The 20,229-nt window shown below is 46.1% G+C and overlaps 1 protein-coding gene across 3 annotated transcripts; it reads left to right on the plus strand.

Moving 5' to 3' along the window:
- The first annotated feature begins 5,181 nt into the window (after positions 1-5,181).
- LOC100283073 (uncharacterized) lies at positions 5,182-20,093 on the plus strand. Of its 3 annotated transcripts, XM_023300285.2 has the most exons (9): positions 5,182-5,711; positions 11,330-11,448; positions 12,926-13,008; positions 13,248-13,369; positions 17,446-17,610; positions 17,880-17,973; positions 18,037-18,984; positions 19,104-19,317; positions 19,390-20,093. In XM_023300285.2, the coding sequence occupies exons 1-7, from the start codon at positions 5,669-5,671 to the stop codon at positions 18,245-18,247; spliced, it is 837 nt and encodes a 278-aa protein (XP_023156053.1). In that variant the 5' UTR covers positions 5,182-5,668; the 3' UTR covers positions 18,248-18,984; positions 19,104-19,317; positions 19,390-20,093. The 3 variants fall into 3 exon arrangements, with proteins under 3 accessions (XP_023156053.1, XP_023156054.1, NP_001149447.2); XM_023300286.2 differs by lacking the exon at positions 11,330-11,448 and having other exon boundaries at positions 5,182-6,000; NM_001155975.2 differs by lacking the exons at positions 19,104-19,317; positions 19,390-20,093 and having other exon boundaries at positions 5,381-5,711; positions 18,037-18,425.
- The last annotated feature ends 136 nt before the right edge of the window (positions 20,094-20,229 follow it).

Raw genomic sequence — 20,229 nt, forward strand, 5'->3', positions numbered from 1 at the left:
TCCTTGTTCGCCGGCCCATCACTTCATCAGTTCCTGCTCTCCTGTCGTCCCCCAATTCCAGGTCGCCTACAGGAATACTGACATTCCCCTCCTGTTGAGAGACAGCTTGTCCCCAAGCGTCGGCCCCTGGAAAACGAGCGTGCAAAGCTGCTTCATCTTCCCAAGAATCCAGCGCTTCATCAGACTCGGACCAACGTACACGCACTTGGGGCAGCAGGGCTCCACTACGAGATATCACCCGCCTGTCCAAAATCTGAAGAGGAACACGGGGAGCAGCGAAGTTGTCTGGCAATGTGGTGCTGACTTGGTGATGCCCTTTGGATTGTTTAAGCTGAGACACATGGAATACAGGATGTATTCGTGCTGTCGAGGGCAACTGCAACTTGTAAGCAGCCTTGCCCACTCGCTGTAAGACTGTGTATGGTCCAAAGTAACGAAAACTCAGCTTATGATTGGCCCGTGTAGCAACTGATGACTGTACGTAAGGCTGGAGCTTCAGATAAACAAGATCGCCGATACTGAATTCCCGATCAGACCTGCCCTTATCTGCTTGTGCCTTTGTCCTCTGTTGAGCTCGCAAGAGATGCTGTCGGACAAGCCGCACCATCAACTCTCTGTCAGATAACCAGGACTGAAGATCATCCGAAGTAGGAACATTCTCAGTTGTAAATCCAAAATGGCGGGGAACATGTCCATAAAGTACTTCAAAGGGAGTCCGACCCAAAGAGGAATGGAAATTGGTATTGTACCAATACTCAGCCAAGGGCAACCATGCCGACCATTTGGAAGGACAGGAATGCACAAAGCAGCGAAGATACGTCTCTAAGCACTGGTTCACCCTTTCCGTCTGCCCGTCCGTCTGAGGATGATATGATGAACTCATCTTTAGTGTAGTACCCGACAGATGAAACAACTCTTGCCAAAACCGACTTGTAAACACCTTGTCACGATCCGACACAATGGCTGTGGGAAGGCCATGGAGCCTGTAAACTGAATCTAAGAACAGTTGGGCTACCTTGAGTGCAGAGAATGGATGCAACAATGGTAGAAAATGTGCATATTTGGAAAAATGATCCACCACCACCAGGATTGTATCAGCACGATTAGAGCGAGGAAGACCCTCCACAAAATCCATTCCGACCACTTGCCATGACTGTTCTGGTACTGGAAGGGGTTGCAATAACCCTGGGTACTTGCTTCTGTCAGACTTAGCCTGTTGACACACAGAACAATTGGCCACAAATTCTTTGACTGCTGATTTCATTCCAGCCCATGCAAAGATTTGCTTGATCTTGCGATAAGTAACAGGAAAACCCGAATGCCCCCCAAGAGGGCTGTCATGTAGTGCTGACATAATGTTCTTGTGAATACTTGGATCATTACCAACCCATATCCTGCCTTTATAACGTATAATGCCCGAGTGCAAAGTGTAGTGGGTGGAATCAGACTGATTGGTAGCAAGAGCAGCCAAAAGAGCTTGTGCTTTAACATCTTGAACATAGCTATCAGCAACCTGAAGTAGCCATTGAGGAACTGCAGTAGATAGACTGAACAAGGCGGATTCAACAGGTGGCATGCGAGACAAGGCATCAGCTGCCCCATTTTCCACCCCTTTCTTGTACACCACCTTATATTGGAGACCCAATAACTTGGAGAACACTCTCTGTTGCCAATGAGTGTTGAGCTTTTGTTCAGATAAATGAGACAAACTTCTGTGGTCAGTAAAGATAATAAATTCGGCATGTTGTAGGTATTGTCTCCATTGATTGACTGCAAGGAGAATAGCAAGATACTCCTTTTCATAGGCTGACAGTCCTTGGTTCTTGGGTCCTAAGGCCTTACTGACAAAGGCCAATGGGTGACCTTCTTGTAGCAGCACAGCACCAATACCATACCCCGATGCGTCACACTCAATAGCAAAAGGAACTTCAAAGTTAGGCAATGCTAAGACAGGGGCAGAACATAGTGATTGTTTAAGTGTATCAAAAGCCACTGAATGATCCTGAGTCCATACAAACAGAACCCCCTTCTTTAGCAGCTCAGTCAAGGGCTTGGCAATCATGCCAAAATGCTTGACAAATTTTCTATAGTACCCAGCCAGTCCAAGAAATCCTCTGAGTTCCTTGCAGTTAGTAGGCACATGCCACGATTTAACAGCCTCAACCTTAGCAGGATCTGTAGACACTCCTTTGCTGCATATAACATGGCCTAGGTAAGCAATTTGCTGTTGTGCAAAAGCACATTTGGTGAGCTTGATATGCCATTGATCTGTTAAAAGCAATTGCAGGACCTGTCCCAAATGAACAAGATGACTCTCCCAGGTTTTACTATATACCAAAATATCATCAAAAAACACCAGTGCGCACTTCCTTAGTAAAGGAGCTAGGGTGGAATTCATGGCTCCTTGGAAAGTAGCTGGCGCCCCAGACAACCCAAATGCCATGACTCGAAATTCAAAGTGTCCATGATGCGTTTGGAATGCTGTCTTATATTGATCTTGTGGGTCCATTCTGATTTGGTGAAAACCAGCCCTCAAGTCTAGAGTAGAGAACCAACAGGCACCATGGAGCTCGTCCAGAAACTCATCTATCACTGGCACTGGAAACTTTGTTTTGAGTGTAAGAGCATTGAGGTGACGATAGTCCACACAAAACCTGTAGGTTTGGTCCTTTTTCTTAACCAAAATGACAGAAGAAGAAAATGCACTCTTGCTTGGCTGAATAATGCCTGACTGCAACATTTCAGAAACTTGATTTTCAATTTCTGTCTTCAGAGCAGGTGCATACCGGTAGGGTCTCATCTGCACGGGCCTAGCACCAGGTATCAATGGAATTTGATGATCACACTCTCTGGCAGGTGGCATGCCTTTGGGTACATCAAAAACTGAAAAATACTGCTGTATCAAATCCTGTATAGCAGCAGGTAGCTTCTGCAATATAGTATGTTCTTTGTCAGAGAGCTCGAACAAGGTGCAGACCTGGACCATTGATTCCAGCAGTACTGATGAAGTAAGACCATGAAGGGTTACATAAGTTCCTTTAATAGGAATGGTCAACCACTTATGTGCCCAATGAACCATCATAGGACTGTGAGCCTCGAGCCAATCCATACCAATAATCAGGTCATACGTAGATAGGGGCAGCACCCTTAAGTTGGAAGAGAACGACACACCACTCAAGGACCAGGAAACGTTCAAAGCTTGGCTGGAGCAGCACAAGTAAGAACCGTTTGCTATCTGAACATTAACAGGTTTGTCCAATTCGACAATATTGGGCAAGACAGAAGCCACTGTTGTACTAACAAAAGAATGGGAACTGCCTGAATCCAATAAGGCCAATACGTCCATTCCAGCAATATGTCCCACAAAGCGCATGGTTCGCGTAGCATGAACTCCTTGCTCAGCAGCCTTGGACAAGAATGAATTCAACTCAAAAGTGTCCTCCTTCTCCAGGATCTCGGGGTCATCAGTATCAGGCAAAGGTACCATTTGCCATAACTCTTCCACCATTTGCAACTGAATAGTGTCAGCACATTTGTGACCCTTGGCATACTGTAGTCCACACTTGTAGCACAGCCCTTGTGCTTTGCGGTAAGCATACAAGGATGCTAACCGAGAGTCAGTAGAAGAATTAGGGGCCCCTTGTGGTCGCTTGTCCTCCATCCTCGCATTAGGCACCACCTTGGAGTCCTTAGGCACCATCGATTGTGCTTGAGTGGACTGCATAGATGGAGACGACAGCCAGTTTTGAGGCCACCGGCGAGGCTCACGTTTCTTGATCATCTCACCAGCTTCTTCCTGCAATTGAGCCAATACAGCAGCAGTATCGAAATCCTTGGGACGTTGAATCATTACTACTGCCTTAATATCGTCCCTTAAGCCATCAACAAACTTCATCGTATAATAAAGAGGGTCAGACATGTGCTGATATGCATTGAGTTTGTCTACTAACTGTGAAAACTCATCGACATAAGATGACACCGATCCTGACTGTCTGATATGGAAGAGCTGTCTAAGTAAAACTTGGTGTTGGTCCTTGGCAAAACGCTCTCGGATCAAAGCACAAAAACTCTCCCAAGATATATAACCCAACTGATTCTCCACTGACTGCAACCACCTAGCTGCAGGCCCCACAAATTGCATGGAAGCGACCTCAATCCACATGACATAATCGACCTCATACATGCGAAAATAGGCCTCACATCGGGACTGCCATAACTTGGGGTTTTCGCCATCGAAGGAAGGAAAATGGAGCTTAGGCAGATTACCCAGAGGCCGGCTATGGTGATCCCCAACCCCCTGTGGCCCAGTACGATGTCCCAAGGGCGCATCAAATGTCCGTGGAAATAAAGTATGACGAGGAGGTGGACCAGGGTCGTGCATACCATTGTTCGGGAGATGGTGATGGAAATGGGTATTTCCAAAACCAGTCCCCCGATGTAGAAGAGGAGAGCCATGCCCCATGGGCCCGTCGGTGTGGTTCGCGGACGCAGGTTGGCGCTCCGCTGCCGACGCGAATGAGCCAAGTACCCCAGCGTGGGACGCTGGTTCTTCGACCGCTGCGCGCTCCAGGAACCGAGCGACCTTGTGGAGCTCCGCCTTGATGCCCTCCACGGAGGAATGGATGTCGTGGACCGACCCTTCGATGCGGGGACGCCATGCTTCGAAGGAGGAAGTGATGTTCTCCAGGGATGCGACACGGCCCGATGCATCCGCCGCCAGCGCGTCGAGACGGTCCATCGCCACCGCCTGCATCTCCGCCATCTGGCCGTCGAGATGCGCCCGTAAGTCGCGCCCCAGGTCCGCTCGGGGCAGAACACCTTCCACCCCGTCAAATTTGGCAGACAATGATGCAATATTCTCGGAGTTCTTCCCCACGGTAGACTCCAATTGCTTCCAGCGCTCCTCGGTAGACTCCAGCCGATCGCACATCTGCTGCAGGAGTCTTGATTGCGTCGCCAGCGTCTTCGATTGGGCCTCAATGGACTTGGACTGCGCGGCTATTGCCGCCGCAACGCCGGGGTCTGCTGCGCCCGACATCTTAGCCCTCCTGGTGTAGTGGAAGGTCGTCGCCAGGGCCGGAACCAGACCTTTGATACCAATTGTCAGCGTCCTCCACCTGATGGCGAACGCTGCTCGTTGCAGAGAGGAAACGAGAGGGAGAAGACAACCAGGAAGGAGAGGTGAGTTCTGTATTTTTATTCCAAAACTGTCTTTCTCAGTACAAGTGCTACTATTTATTACAACCAGCTATTAAGCGCCGGCCCACACTTCAACGGATCCACTCGGCACCGGACCATTTGCTATTGGGCTTCCTTGTTCGCCGGCCCATCACTTCATCAGTTCCTGCTCTCCTGTCGTCCCCCAATTCCAGGTCGCCTACAGGAATACTGACACGCTGTCGCCCCCGTCGTGCGACGCCGCCGGCTGGGCATCGCCCCGGAACTCCTCCTGAAGGCCCCTCATCACGCTCTTGCAGGTTCTGGACGGACGTGGGAGGCCCCGCGGCGCCCGTACGTATATCTAGCGGCGAGACGGCAAGCTCCCGCCCCATCTCCGCCGCCTCCGCTCCCCGTCGTCCGGCTGCGCTGTTGCTGCTCATACGGATCAAGCTCGGCTACACCCGTTTCTGCGAGCAGATCAGAGGACGCCATCGTCGGGTCGGTAGGGATGGGACATGTTCACTCCGATCAAAAGGCGAAGAAATTGGCGAGTGAGTCTTTCTCTCTCTCTCCTATCCCGCGCCTCTGCTTCGTCCTCAGCCAGCCTTGGAAGAGTGGCCAAGGGTGGGGATCAGCGACTCGAAGCACTTGAAGACGAGATCAATGGAGCAGAAGGGCCGAAACGCTAACTGGGATCGCTGGAACCCAAGAGGGGGCGGCAACCTTCTCCTGTTTGGGGGAGAAATCGCAATCTAAGCTGGCGCCTAAGGACTCCACATGCTTCGTCGGAAGCAAAAGTGGACCAGCTGGGATCTTCTTCTGGAGACGGTAGCACTCCAGGTAACATGATCCAACCTGTTCCTTCTGGGGGTATGGAAGTTGAGGGGGGGGGGGGGGGGGGGGGGGGACACCGTCTATTCTGCCAAAAGTGCGGTGAAGATGGTCACCACGCACGAGGCCCCACATGACATCTCTCCCCGCCTCAAAAGGCAGCTCGTCCTCGAGCTGGAACGCCGGAAACTTGGTCATGAAGGAGTCGACGTCTTCCCATGTAGCTGACGCAGGGGACTGATCCTTCCACTGGATGAGCACTTGGCGTATGCCGCGGGCGACTCGGATCTTGACGACGCGTTCGGGTTCAGGGGTGACCGCACCATGGTGCAGGACCGGCAGGGGAGGTGTTGTCGCTGGTGGAGTGCCATGGAACTTCTTGAGAACGCCCACGTGGAACACGTCGTGGATGTGGGCACGGGCGGGCAGCTCTAGGCGGACATCGACGGTGTTGACGATCTCCGTCACCCGGTATGGCCCGTAGTACTGGGGCTTTAGTTTGTCGGCGACATCGGTGGCCAGCGACGATGGGGAACGGTGGCGGAGTTGGAGCAACACCCATTCACCCACCTGATAGATGATGTCGCGGTGCGTCTTATCATAGTGCTTCTTCTGTACCGCCTGAGTCTGCTCCAGGCGATGTCGAACGTTAGCCAGGAACTCCTCTCGTTCTTCCATCGTGCGTGCAACAGCTGCCACACGTGTTTCCTCCGGCTCATAGGAGGAAGGAGGGTCACGACCGTAGACGACCCTGAATGGCGTGTCGCGGAGGGAGCTCTGGTATGCGGTGTTGAAGACGTACTCCGCTCACGGAAGCCACTGCAGGCACTGGCGGGGTTGATCATCGGTGAGGCACCTTAGGTACATGACGATGACGCGGTTGGTCGACTCGGATTGACCATCGACTGCGGGTGGAAGGCCGACGTTATGTGTAGTTTGGTGCCCATCAGCCACATGAGCTCCCGCCAAAATGTGGAGGTGAACACGGCGTCACGGTCGGACACCATGTACTGCGGAACGCCGTGCAAGCGAACGATCTCGGCGAAGAAAGCCTGGGCCACTGACTCCGCCGAATAAGGATGCGCTAGCGGAATAAAGTGGTAGTACTTGCTGAATCTGTCCACCACCGTCAAGATGGCGGACTTGCCGCGGACCCGAGGCAGGGCTTCAATGAAGTCGAGCGCTACATCCGTCTAGACGCCTTGGGGCACCGGTTGTGGAAGGAGGAGGCCCGCAGGATGAAGGTGCTCAGACTTATGACGCTGGCACGTCGGCACGCCCTCACGTAGTCCTGGACGACCTGCTTCATATTAGGAAAATGAAAGTCACGTCGAAGCCGGTGCATCGTGCGTTGGACACCCTCGTGCCCCTCCTCGTGGATGGCCGCCAACAACTCCTAGAGCAGTGCCGAGGCTGGTGGCACATATAGGCGGCCTGTGTAGTGGATCATGTCGTCGATGACCGCCCACGGCGACCGGCGGGTACCAGCTAGGATCTCGTCCCGGATGGCGATGAGGGCAGGATCGGTGAGCTGTGCCTGACGGAGGCGGTCGAGGACGTCGAATCGCGGCGCGGAGAGAACCAGAATGGTCCCGTCTTCCGGGGAGTTGCGGCGGGACAGCGCGTCCGCCACCACATTGGACGACCCGGGCTTGTATTCGCCGGTGAAATCAAAGCCCAAGAGCTTGCCCAGCCAGTGGTGTCGCGGGATTGTCACAAGCCTCTGGTCCAGCAGGTACGTGAGGCTGCAGTGGTCTGTTTTGACGACGAACCGGCGACCCCATAGGTACGACCTCCAGTGTCGGACCGCATGGATGAGGCCGATGAGCTCCCGCTCGTATGCCGCCAGTGCCCGGTGTGTATCGAGCTCTCTAAAGTCAATGTCCATATTCAAAACCTAAAAACAAGAGCCAAAACGAATACTAGTTTGAGACGGAGGGAATACTCATTAACTTTTCACATAATAAACCAGGGCAGTGCACAGTACATAGGACTTAAAATTAGGCCCTGTTTATTTACTTCTAAGATTATATAATCCAGCTTATAGATTATATAAGCACCTAATGACCTGCTTATGGATTATCATAATCTAGGTATCTAGATTATATAAATCACCTAATAATCTATGTTGTTTGTTTTTTTAACAGAACGTGGGGCCCATTTTATTAAGAAATAGGAATTGAGTTTAAACACGACCAGCAAACCAACCAAAAACAACGACTTAGAAGGCTGTCACCAGAAGGAAGCTAGCAGAATTAATCGTAGACATAAAGCCTTCATGAAAAGGAAAATACACAAAACCATGCATGACCATTTCTAGCTAAGTCTGAGTTTATTACAGGGGGGAATCACAAACCCCGGCGGGTTGCAGCTAACCACGCCACACCTAGAGTCGCAAACTTTTTAGGGGAGAGTTTTACATCATCTGCCATCCAGGTAGGATAATATGCATCAGAAAAAACATCAACAGTTAAAAGTTCCGAAGGTGGAAGTCTACCAGAAGAACAACAAAACGCAAACACCATCTGAGACATTAACATTTTTAACTACAGATGCGTCTGTCTACCGGTCTCCATCCAAAATTTCTATTGAAAATTTCTTTAACCAGTCTTCGGATTTGCAAGCTTCCTTCCTGTAGGGTCCTTCCTTCCGTCTTTGTGTGGATCATGGCATTAACATTTTTTAACCACAGATATGTTTGCCCACCGGTCTCCATACAAAATTTCTATTGAATTTTTTTAACCAGTCTTTGGATTTGCAAGCTTTCTTCCTACAGGGTCCTTTCTTCCGTCTTTGTCTGGATTAGAGTCCAAACATTCATTCAAAAGCACCATATAGGGAAAATAACATTAGTGTATACTATGTTTTTTTTCATCGAAACAAACATCATTCCTAATCCTCCAGAGGATCCATAGGACCACACTATAGCCCATCCTATTTTTTTTAATTTATAAATCTATTCTCCAAACATATTTTCATCATCTTTGTAAGTACGTGCACGTTCAGTGCCATACTAATCACCCTCCAAGTGAAATACACAATCTGGCAATCGAAAATATGTGTTGTGTGGTTTCCAGACAACCACACTAGTAACAGTTAAAGTCTTTTTTCCAGTTTCTGTTTTTTAAGTTTTCTTTTGATAAAACTTTATTTTTGGGTATTTGAGCCTTCCAAATAAACTAGAAAGGAACCTTATCCACAGAGCTCCTACATTTGAGATAAAGGAATTTAACAGAAAATCATTTTTTTATTAATAGACCAGATAGCTTTATCTCTTGAATCATCAAGATTAATGTCATTACATATGTTTTTCAACTCCTCCAACAACTGAGCATTTTCTTCATGTAATCTTCTTCTAAATTTTAGAAATTCACAATTTTTGGACAGAGCAATATTAACATTTATTTCTTTATTTAAAGAAAGCTCAAATAATATTTTGAATCTAACTGAAAAGGGGGAATCACCATTCCACACTTCAGTCCAGAAGCTGGTGGAATTTCCATTTCCATTTTTTTTGCTGTTCTTGTAGAATAGCTCTTGAACTTCAAGAATCCCTTTCCAAAATTGCGACTGCCCTTGCTTCTTTTGCAGACTCATCGGTTTGTCTCTCATATATTTTTTTCTAACCACAGTTTGCCAGAGACCCTCTTGAAAACCACACAACACATTTTTTTTGATTGTCGGATTGCGTCTTTCACTTGGAGGGTGATTAGTATGGCGCTGAACGTGCACATAATGCCCAAAGATACTGAAAATATGTTTGGAGAATGGATTTATAAATTTAAAAAGAAAAGTAGGGTGAGTTGCAGTGCGGTTTTATGGACCATCAGGAGGATTAGAAATGATGCTTGTTTCAATGAAAAAACATAATATACACTAATGCTATTTTCCTTATGTGTTGCTTTTGGATGAATGCTTGTACCCTGATCCAGACAAAGATGGAAGGAAGGATCCTAGAGGAAGAAAGCTTGCAAATCCGAAAACTGGTTAAAAAAATTTTCAATAGAAATTTTGAAGGGAGACCGGTGAACAAACGCATCTGTGGTTAAAAAATATTAATGTCCTGATCCAGACAATTACAGAAGGAAGGACATGCAGGAAGCTTGTAAATCTGAAGACTGGTTAAAGAAATTTTCAATAGAAATTTTGGATGGAGACCGGTGGATAGACACATCTGTGGTTAAAAATGTTAATGCTTTAGATGGTGTCCGCTTTTTGCTGTTCTTCTAGCAGACTTCTACCTTCAGAACTTTTAATTGTTAATGTCTTTTCTGGTGCATATTATCCTACCTGGATGGCGGATGATGCAGAACTCTCCCCTAAAAAGTTTGCGACTTTAGGTGTGCCGTGGTTAGCTGTAACCCGCCGGGGTGTGTGATTCTCCCCTGTAAAAAATTCAGACTTAGCTAGAAGTGGTTATGGATGGTTTGGCGTATTTTCCTTTTCATGAAGCCTTTATGTCTAGGATTAGTTTCACTAGCTTCCTTCTGGTGACAACCTTCTAAGTCGTTGTTTTTGTTTGATTTGTTGGTCGTGTTTGAAACTAACTTTCTATTTCTTAATGAAATGGGGGACCCCTTTCTGTTAAAAAAACAAACAACATAGATTATTAGGTGGGTTATATAATATAGATACCTAGATTATGATAATCCATAAGCAGGTCATTAAGTGATTATATAATCTATAAGCTGGATTATATAATCTTAGAAGTAAACAAATAAGGCCTAATTTTAAGTTCTATGTATTGTGCATTGCCCTGGTTTATTATGTGAAAAGTTAATGAGTACTCCCTCCGTCTCAAACTAGTATTCATTTTGGCTCTTGTTTTTAGGTTTTGAATATGGACATTGACTTTAGAGAGCTCGATACTCACAACCTTTCACATAATGCAACGAGGCATTACACAACACATAGCCACATAGGGCTTAAAATTAGCTTGTTGACTTTAGTGAGCTCAATATATTACTCCCTCCTTCCCAAATTAAAATTCGCTTTTTGAAGTAATTAATATATTCCTACATTGTTTGATGTATGCGTTTTATAAATATGTATAGATTTATCATCATCTATTTGAATCAACATCAACATGTCTTGTTGCATTTGGGACATATATTAATTACTTCAAAAAACGAATTTTAATTTGGGACAGAATTCACAAAGTATTGAAGAAAGGATTATGGATAAAGAGTTAATATGTTTCTACTTGAGTTCTATACTGTTATGGTCACTATTCAAAACCTTGATTTAATATAGTTATACCTGATTACATATTTGTTTCACAATGTTGTTTCCTACTCTGATTTGTACTTGTATGACAATTTGAACATGTGTCTCACAGTTATTTGCGAACAAAGAGTTATAATTCCAAACGGGCATGGGGAGAAGCTTGTTGGTTTATTACATCGAACAAGTTCAAAGAATCTTGTGATCCTTTGTCATGGATTCCAAGCCACAAAGGCAAGTCCGTACCATCCATGGATTTTTTTTTTTTTTTTGCATTTAGGTACGTTAGATTGGATATTGAGTTTTGCCCTATGGTTATAGTCTCCCACCCTACTTATAATATACACTAGGAACAAAATCGTTTAATTGGTATCTGATCCTCCTTGGTACTAATTCCCTGTGCATGTACTTATGAGAATGTTGAGTGAAGTGATAAGTAGGTGTATAGCTATTTAAACATCAAAGATCTGAAGATACTTGTATGTCTCCATATTTGGTCTGCTAAATTATTCTTTTGAGTGGGGATGGAACATGGTTTTGCTTTGTTTATATTCTTTCATTCGAGATGTAAAACTTCCAAGATGCTTCAATATCTTGCTCTCTCTCTCTCTCTCTTATCGAACGCACAGGAGGACTGCGTATCTTTTATATATCAGAGAGGAAGAAACGGGTCAAGTCTCAAGTACACAATCTTTTATATATTAGAGAGGAAGAAACAGGATAAGTCCCAAGTACACAGAGAACCCTGCTACAGGGCCAAAGCATCCTGATATAAACCTATTAAAGATGAAATATGAAACTCAACCCAACCCTCCTAAGATCATCCTCAACCCTTTGCAGGTGACGAGCCCTCACCAAAACCCAGCAGCTGAGCTCTTGAAGAAAGCTTTGCTGCACCTTCCCAAGGGCCGGTTGATCCCCATCAAACACACACCTGTTGCGCTGAAGCCATATGCACCAAGCACCCAGGATGATGGCGCTGTTTATGCCTTTCCTTTTATCCTTTTGAACAAACTCGATCACTTTCCTCCATTCTGCAAAGGATGCCTCCTCTACCTCTGGAGTCAGTGTTTCAATCCAAGGGGACCCAATAGACTAAACCAGAATTGTCGTGCCAAGACACAGGAGGTCAAGATATGTTTGGACGGTTTCGTCTTGATCACGAAGTGGATAGGTCTCAGGATGGTTTGATCCTTTCTGTTGCAATCTATCGGCTGTCCAACATTTGTTCCGAATTGCTAACCAACCATAAGAATACTTTCCTTTCTCCCTTTCTTTTTTGTAGACTTTTGCTTGTGCAAAGTTGTTCCACTTCTGATGCAAATTCAATTGAGATCTTGCTAGTCTTATTATAAAGAAATGAGCAATAGTAAGACACTTGTACCTGTCACAACAAGGATATGTACATTCTCAATGTATGGCAACAATAACGAGGACAAAGATCTTGCTAGTCTTATTATAAAGAAATGAGCAATAGCAAGACACTTGTACCTGTCACAACAAGGATATGTACATTCTCAATGTATGGCAACAATAACGAGGACAGAGCCTTTTTAACCCCGAGCAAGTTGGGGTAAGATGGAGAAAAAATGCACAGAATTCACAAAGTAGAGAAGAAAGGATTAAGGATAAAGAGTTAATATGTTTCTACTTGAGTTCTATACTGTTATGGTCACTATTAATGATCTGCACTTTTGAACAAAACTTGTAGGATGACAGCATCTTGGTTGACCTTGCTGATGCCATCACAAAGGAAGGAATTAGTGCTTTTCGGTTTGATTTTTCTGGAAATGGGTAAGCCATTGTAGCACCTTGGTGACCATGGCACATATGAGATCATGATATCAAATGTCATGGGGACTTCTAATTTTAGCATTGAGTTAAAAATGTTTCCATGCCATTTATAACATGTGAGCAAGTAGTTACAGCCTACGGTCATCATTCACCAATTGAATGTATATTCCCTTCATCCTGAGAACCACATTGAATTTTTCTTTCAGTTTATACTTATGTGTCCTCTTTCTCCTTTAAAGGGAAAGTGATGGTGAATTCCAGTATGGAAGCTACAGAAAAGAGGCAGCTGATTTGCGCTCTGTAGTATTACATTTCTCAGAACAGAAATATGACATAATTGCTCTTATCGGGCATAGCAAAGGTAGGAAAGCTACTGTTTATATGGATTAAGTTCTCCTTTTATGTTGATGCCTATCATGCACAGTATATGCACAGAAACTTGCATTAACATGCAAAATTAGCATCAAAAGTTGGTAGGGATGCAAACTTGAACTACTACTTTCTGAGTTTGTTGCTTAGGGTCAAGATAAGTTGAGGAACATTCACTATAACTGAAAGCAATCACTTTAGTAGTTTAGTTTTTTATACCTGACATGCATATAACTTCTGATTTCTGCTTCATTTTTTGTGTGTACGCAAATCATATGGCAGGTGATCATGATAGTAGACAGTGGCCTTTTTTCTCTAATGAGGCAGGAGAACTGTGTATCATTTCATTAAGAAGGAAAAAATACAAGGAGAGGCTAGAGGGCCAGCTCTGTAGATGTATAGTTGCAGGCGAGCCACATAAATTAGAAAAAACTGACCTCCACCACACACATCCTGACCTAATTGTCAAGGATAATGTGACCTGACGAGTAACTCGTAGAGGGCTGAAACACCACAAGCTATTCTCATTCACCGCCAACTGTAACATACCCTCATCGTTGCGGTGTTCCCATATCTCCCAAACCACCAGATGACCATAATGACGAGGGAGTTGATGCCTTTTTTCAAATCCTTGGGCACACTTCTGACTGCACTATTCCACTAATTAGAGACGTGCCTTGCATCAAGCTGAGGGGCAAGTCCTGCCAAACCCATTTTTTGGAGGATGAGCAACCAAACTTGTCTTATGAAGACATGAGAGACCAGGATATGCTGGATTGTCTCTTCTTGGTCACAAACGGGACATAGTGCGATGTTTTTTTTTTTCTCGAATATGCAGGAGAGTTGTATATCATTATATTTAAGAAGAAGAAAAAAGTTGGGCCGAAGCCCTTACAAGCCATAACACTGAGGTTTAAACCCCTCAAAAACAGAAAAAAAAAAACAACCCTTGAACAGAAATTAGCCGTGAGGAAGATTAGCTGCTAGGAAAATAAGCCCCTTAGCCCCTGCCATCTCCCACAACCTTCGCTCTTCTCCAACCTGCTCCAGAACAGCAGCAACACTCGGATTGCCGCCCTCGAAGACACACACTGATTACAGTGTTTCCATAAGGTTCATGCACCAAGCAAAACAAGGGAGTTAATCCCCACCTTCATTTGTCCAGCTGCCATTTCACTTATTGTCCTCCACCAGTCCAGCAAACTATCATTTTCTGGTTGAGGGGACAGAGTATGCAGTCCAAATTGTCTCAACAAAAGGAACCAGCACTCCCTTGTGAAAACACAAGAGACCAGTAGATGGTCTATTGTTTCACTTTCTTGTTCACAAAGAGGGCAACTATCAGGGTGATCCAATCCTCTTTTTGCAAGACGATCAGCTGTCCAACACCTTTTTTGTGCAACTAACCACAGAAAAAACCGACATTTAGGAGGCGCCCAGGTTTTCTATATCCTCTCATACGGTTCAAAAGGAAGCGAGCCAATGAAAACCCCCTCGTAGGCAGATTTCGCTGAATATTTTCCATTGGCAGCCAGCCTAAAAATGTGCTTATCTTCAACATTCTGCCTTAATTCAGCAGTTAACAGTAAGTTCCAGAGGTGCAGATAATCAACAATTGCCCCCACAGATAGGGCCCCTCGAATATCCGACATCCATGCTCTTCCAGTTATAGCTTCTTGGTCTGTCCTTGTATTGATTTTTCTTTTCGGAACAACTTGAAGAAGTCTTGGCGCAATATCTGCCACCCTCTGTCCTTGAATCCATTGATCCTTCCAAAAAAGAGTATTAGCACCGTTCCCAACTTCCGTTTGCATCGCCATACTGAAGAAGGTCTGGACCTTGTCCAGAACTTGGATAGTCAAGGATGACCAAGGTCGGTTAGGCTTCGTTTTTTGCAGCCATAACCAACGCATCCGCAGCGCCCAACTCAGCTCCTTAATGCTTGAAATACCAAGACCACCCAAATCAAGAGGTCGACAAACTTTGCTCCAAGAAACAAGGCAATGCCCCCCATTTATCTCTTTGCGACCTCTCCAAAGAAAGCCTCTTCGGATTTTATCGATTGCTTTTGTGATATAAGTTGGGAGTTCAATTGCCATTGCTAAGTAGATGAGCATCCCAGTAAGCACAAACCACACTTGAACTGTTCGCCCAGCCCTTGTCATCAAGTCTGCCTTCCATCCAGGAAGCTGATTTGCAAATTTGTCGATAATTGGCTGCGTCTGTTCCTTGGTTATCTTCCGTAGTGTTAATGGAAGTCCAAGATATTTACAAGGGAAGGACGAAATTCCACATGATAGCAAACTGTTGGAATACGAACCCATACCCCTAACCAGGGATGGGGAGCAGTATTAATAGGCTTAGTAACTGGGCCAGGCCCATTACAGTGAGGGGTGAGACGGTAATTACATGGGGAACACCCCAAACCTTAGAATCCTAGACGGGTAGTCTAACACCCCCCCGCAGTCACAATTAGGTTTAGGTTTAGGTCCTGTCAGCTACAGCCGCCAGGGGTGAGACGGTAATTACATGGGAAGCCCCTGGCGGCTGTCAGGGGTGAGACGGTAATTACATGGGAAGCCCCTGGCGGCTGTAGCTGACAGGACCTAAACCTAAACCTAATTGTGACTGCGGGGGGGTGTTAGACTTCTAGACATTACTATGCAGCCCGGAAGCCTCGCCGAATAGGTGAAGAATATCCACTATGGTTGCTAGTTTTAGTTGGTCAATTGGATGCCCAACATATATTCTTGATTGCCAGCCAAATAAAGAATTTGCAGTTGAGTGGAGCCCAAGGTTTCCAAATCTGTTTCCATGGCACACATTTGATGGAGCCAAAAAAAGTAAGCATTATAGTTCGACATAATAGTGCATGACCCTGGTGCCAAATTATCAGGCACATTTTGCTGAAGAGCCAAGTTATCCACCAAGTCCCTGTTATGGTCGCTAGATCGGTGAAGGATTGGAGAGGGGTATCGATGGGCAGGAACGTCGGCCGGGAGCCTTTGCCCACGACCGAGCAAGAGGAGGGGTTCTCCCTTCTAATTCTTGTCTACTTTATTTCTCATCCATTGATTACATAAATAGGTCGGCTGACCGCCCCTGTCTAGCTAGAGATCCTTATATCCTTGAAACTCTCCTAAAAACTCTCAACAAACTACATGATAACCTTCCTAGATAATCTCAACTAATCTTCTAAATAATCTCAACTAATCTTCTAATCTTATCTCTAACTATCCTTATCTAATCCCTCTTGGAGGGCCCATGGTTGCTGCTCCCGCAGCCCCTCCATGGGCCTCCTTAGGCCCTGACATCTAATCTCCCTTGGAGGGCCCATGGTTGTTGCTGCCGCAGCCCTTAGCTCCGATACCAGATGTTATGGTCGCTAGATCGGTGAGGGATTAGAGAGGGGTATCGATGGGCAGGAACGTCGGCCGGGGGCCTCTGCCCACAGCCGAGCAAGAGGAGGGTTTCTCCCTTCTAATTCTTGACTACTTTATTTCTTATTCATTGATTACATAAGTAGGCTAGCTGCCTGCCCCTATCTAGCTAGAGATCCTTATCTCCTTAAAACTCTCCTAAAAACTCTTAACAAACTAATAACTAATAACCTTCCTAGACAATCTCAACTGATAACCTTACTAGACAAACTACTAATTGATAACCATTACACAAATATGTGAACCAAACGGCACCTAAATGAAGTCTCGTACATAGTTTATAAGGACACTTGGCCTGCTAACCGAATGGAGGAACCAAACTCTTGAAATTGAGGCAATAATCTAGGCGCGGTGACCGCGTCTACGTCACGCTGAGCGCGTCCGCGTCCCTGGTACCATGCTTCTTGCCAGAGTAGTGGTGGCCCCACATGACATACACATTGCAGGAGAATTATTTGACCTGTCATTTACTCCTATAGTTCAAAATACTTGGCCAAGTTTGCATGACCATTCTTTTTCTGGTGATGTGTTTTCATCTTTGTGAGTAACAGACTGTGCCACCCACGCTATTCATTCAAGTAACACGACAGACTTATATGGTCTTACTGCCTGTGTTCCTTTGCTTCAGGAGGAAATGCTGTTCTTCTTTATGCTTCCAAGTACCATGATGTCCCTGCCATTGTGAACATTTCTGGCCGCTTTGCATTAGAGCGAGGTATGGAGGGACGCCTTGGGAAGAATTTCATGAGGAGAATAAACGAAGATGGATACATTGATGTGAAGAATAAAAAAGGTCTAGCCTTTCTTTACTTGATTAATAATACGTCATTTTTTTCATGTTAATCTTATTATGAGTCTGATTCAATGGACTATCCCTTAGTTTTCTAATCAATTAGCACAGGGTCATCAAACAAATGCATGCGTCTGATCTGGTGTCAATCTTGAAACTGTCAAAAACTAAACTATAGGCTCGGTGTTTCTGCTCACTCTTTCCAAGCCAGGACACATGGCAATGCGATTGTAAAGAGGATCATGCATCGCGTTGTTTTGGTGGTTGTGCAGGGGAGTTGCAGTACCGGGTGTCGAAAGCGAGTCTGGATGACCGGCTGAGCACTGATACCCTATTCTCCAGCCGTGCCATAAGCGAAGGCTGCAGGTGAGAGTGAGACACCCTCCGTTGAACGAAGAAGAAACACTCCTCTGATGTACTGATGTGTAGGGTTCTCACGATCCACGGCGCCAAAGACGAGATCGTCCCGGCGGAGGACGCCCGGCAGTTCGCGGCGAACATCCGCAACCACGAGCTGCGCATCGTCGCAGATGCCAACCACCGTTACACCGGGCACAGGGAGGAGCTGGCCTCGCTGGTGCTGGGCTTCCTCAGCTCCCATCCCTACCAGATCACGTCGCGCTTGCGTCCGAGACTCTAGATAGAGTAGAGCACACCCACTTGACCGTTTGCGAACAAAAAAAAATCCCCTGTACCAATCTAAGAGTTGTGGGTGTGGTGATGTGTTTATCCAGAACCAGAACACGAGCACCTGCCGTCCAAATCAGCGTGACTCGCTCTCGCTCTAGAATTTCAAAAAAAGTCAGTGCCAGGCATCTAACAGCAATCTCCTCATCATTGCGTTGCGTCCAAAAGAAGTGACAATGGCAGGTGGGCCCCGCATGGCAGGCCATCCGCTCTCTTTCATCGCTGCCCCAAGGAAGAGGAGGATAGGATCGATGGAGGCGTGGGGACTGGGGACACGCAAGGTTGATACCGCCCGCGATAGCCGATAGCCATCCCGATGCGCTCGCGCCCAACCGACCCGACTCTACCTGACCCGGGCCGAAACAGAAAGGCGCCGTCTGGTAGTGGAGATAATTGCCATTGTAGACGAAGAGGGGACGGGATTCGACGAAATGGAGGCCATGCCGTTGGTTTCTCTGTTCTGGAGACGCAGACGACAGCCAATCGCCAAATTGGAAAGGTGACAGCGCTTGTAGCTGCGTAAACAGGTATTACTCTGCTGTCCAAGATTACCGTTCGCCTGCGCAGACGGCGTCCCTTGTACCCCTTCATGTATATCTTCCGTCGCCGAATTGGACTCATCTGGGGGTCGACATCGCCGCCTGCTTTCTTCTTCCTCTTGCGGCTGCTTGCGGTCTGCTATTCTCAGAGGTGAGTTCTCCTGCTCCGACAATGCTGCTCCTGATCTCCCATCTCTGCCTTGTATGGTTAACGCGTTGCTGAACCCTAGCCGCCGTTCCTTGTTCATGTCGCCCCCATCCTGAATCCAGAAACCCTAGCCGTAATTTCTCTGCTACTGTGCGGATGGATTTTCCACCGAGCAAAGTTGTTGCCGATGCTGTGGAAGCTGCTCGTGCTGCTGCCGTTGCGGCCTCTGAGGCGAGATGCGCGGTATTTGTTGCTGAGAAGGAGGCCAAGGCTGCGGTTCAGTTCGCCGCCATTGCCGTGGACAAGGTTGAAGCAGTTAAGGCCTCATCGAATGTGGTATGGATTATCAAACTCATACACTCTTTATTTTTGTTGATAGAAATGGATTGTCATCTGGTTGTTGCACAGGATCTTGTCGACTTCAAGTATCATGTGAACATAAAGAATTCGTTGAGATATGCTATTCAAGAAATGAGGAGGCAGACTAAACTGTTGCATTCGGTTCAAAATTTGTGTTGTGTTCGACTATTCCAGAGGTACAAGGTGGCAAGATAGGAAAGGTTCGTGGGCATCTGGAACATGTGTGCAAGGAGCTAGAGAAAACTTCAATTATCTGTGAAGAAGATTTAGAAACAAAGAATCCAACTTGGGATCTTTACGACAACCCTTCCGTAGATGATGAACATCCTCTAGATGATGATGAACTTGGTGATGGCTACAGTACAGAAGATCCAGAGCTATGGGAAATGGCTTTTGAAGACTTCAAGTGGGAAGAGATTAAAGCTAATGTCTCATTCGAAGAGCACAATCGTGTCATAAACTACAGGTTCGAAGAGATAAACGACCGTAACATGTAGTTGTCGACATGAGGTTGCCTTTGGTGGGTTGGTTTCACTCTGGTGTCATTTTGGTCTGTCTAGGATATATTTTGGAAGGACGGAACTGATATGTGTTGTATGAAGTATTATCTGTTGTATGAACCCTAGTGTTTGTTGTCGTGTTCAGACAAGATGAATGGCGTTTGTAAGAACATTAGTGTTCTATGTTTTCTGTGTTGTGGACATGCGGTTCTATGTTTTCTGTGTTGTATGAAGTATTATCTTTTGTATGAACCCTTTGGTATGTCTGTTATCTGTTACCCAACTTCGCGTTATATGTTATCTGTGGGCGATATCTGTTATCTGTGACCGAACTGGGCGATATCTGGGAAAGTGACCGAACTGGGCGATTTCTGGGCAAGCGAATGAA

The sequence above is a fragment of the Zea mays genome, chromosome 6, assembly GCF_902167145.1.
Source record: "Zea mays cultivar B73 chromosome 6, Zm-B73-REFERENCE-NAM-5.0, whole genome shotgun sequence".
In the NCBI taxonomy this organism is placed as follows: Eukaryota; Viridiplantae; Streptophyta; class Magnoliopsida; order Poales; family Poaceae; genus Zea; species Zea mays.

Bases quoted from the DNA above. Each gene is read 5' to 3' on its own strand.
- LOC100283073 (XM_023300285.2), top strand. From the start codon at position 5,669: ATGGGACATGTTCACTCCGATCAAAAGGCGAAGAAATTGGCGA. The intron at 13,009-13,247 runs GTAAGCCATTGT...TCTCCTTTAAAG, and splicing joins TTTGATTTTTCTGGAAATGG to GGAAAGTGATGGTGAATTCC. The intron at 13,370-17,445 runs GTAGGAAAGCTA...CCTTTGCTTCAG, and splicing joins TCTTATCGGGCATAGCAAAG to GAGGAAATGCTGTTCTTCTT.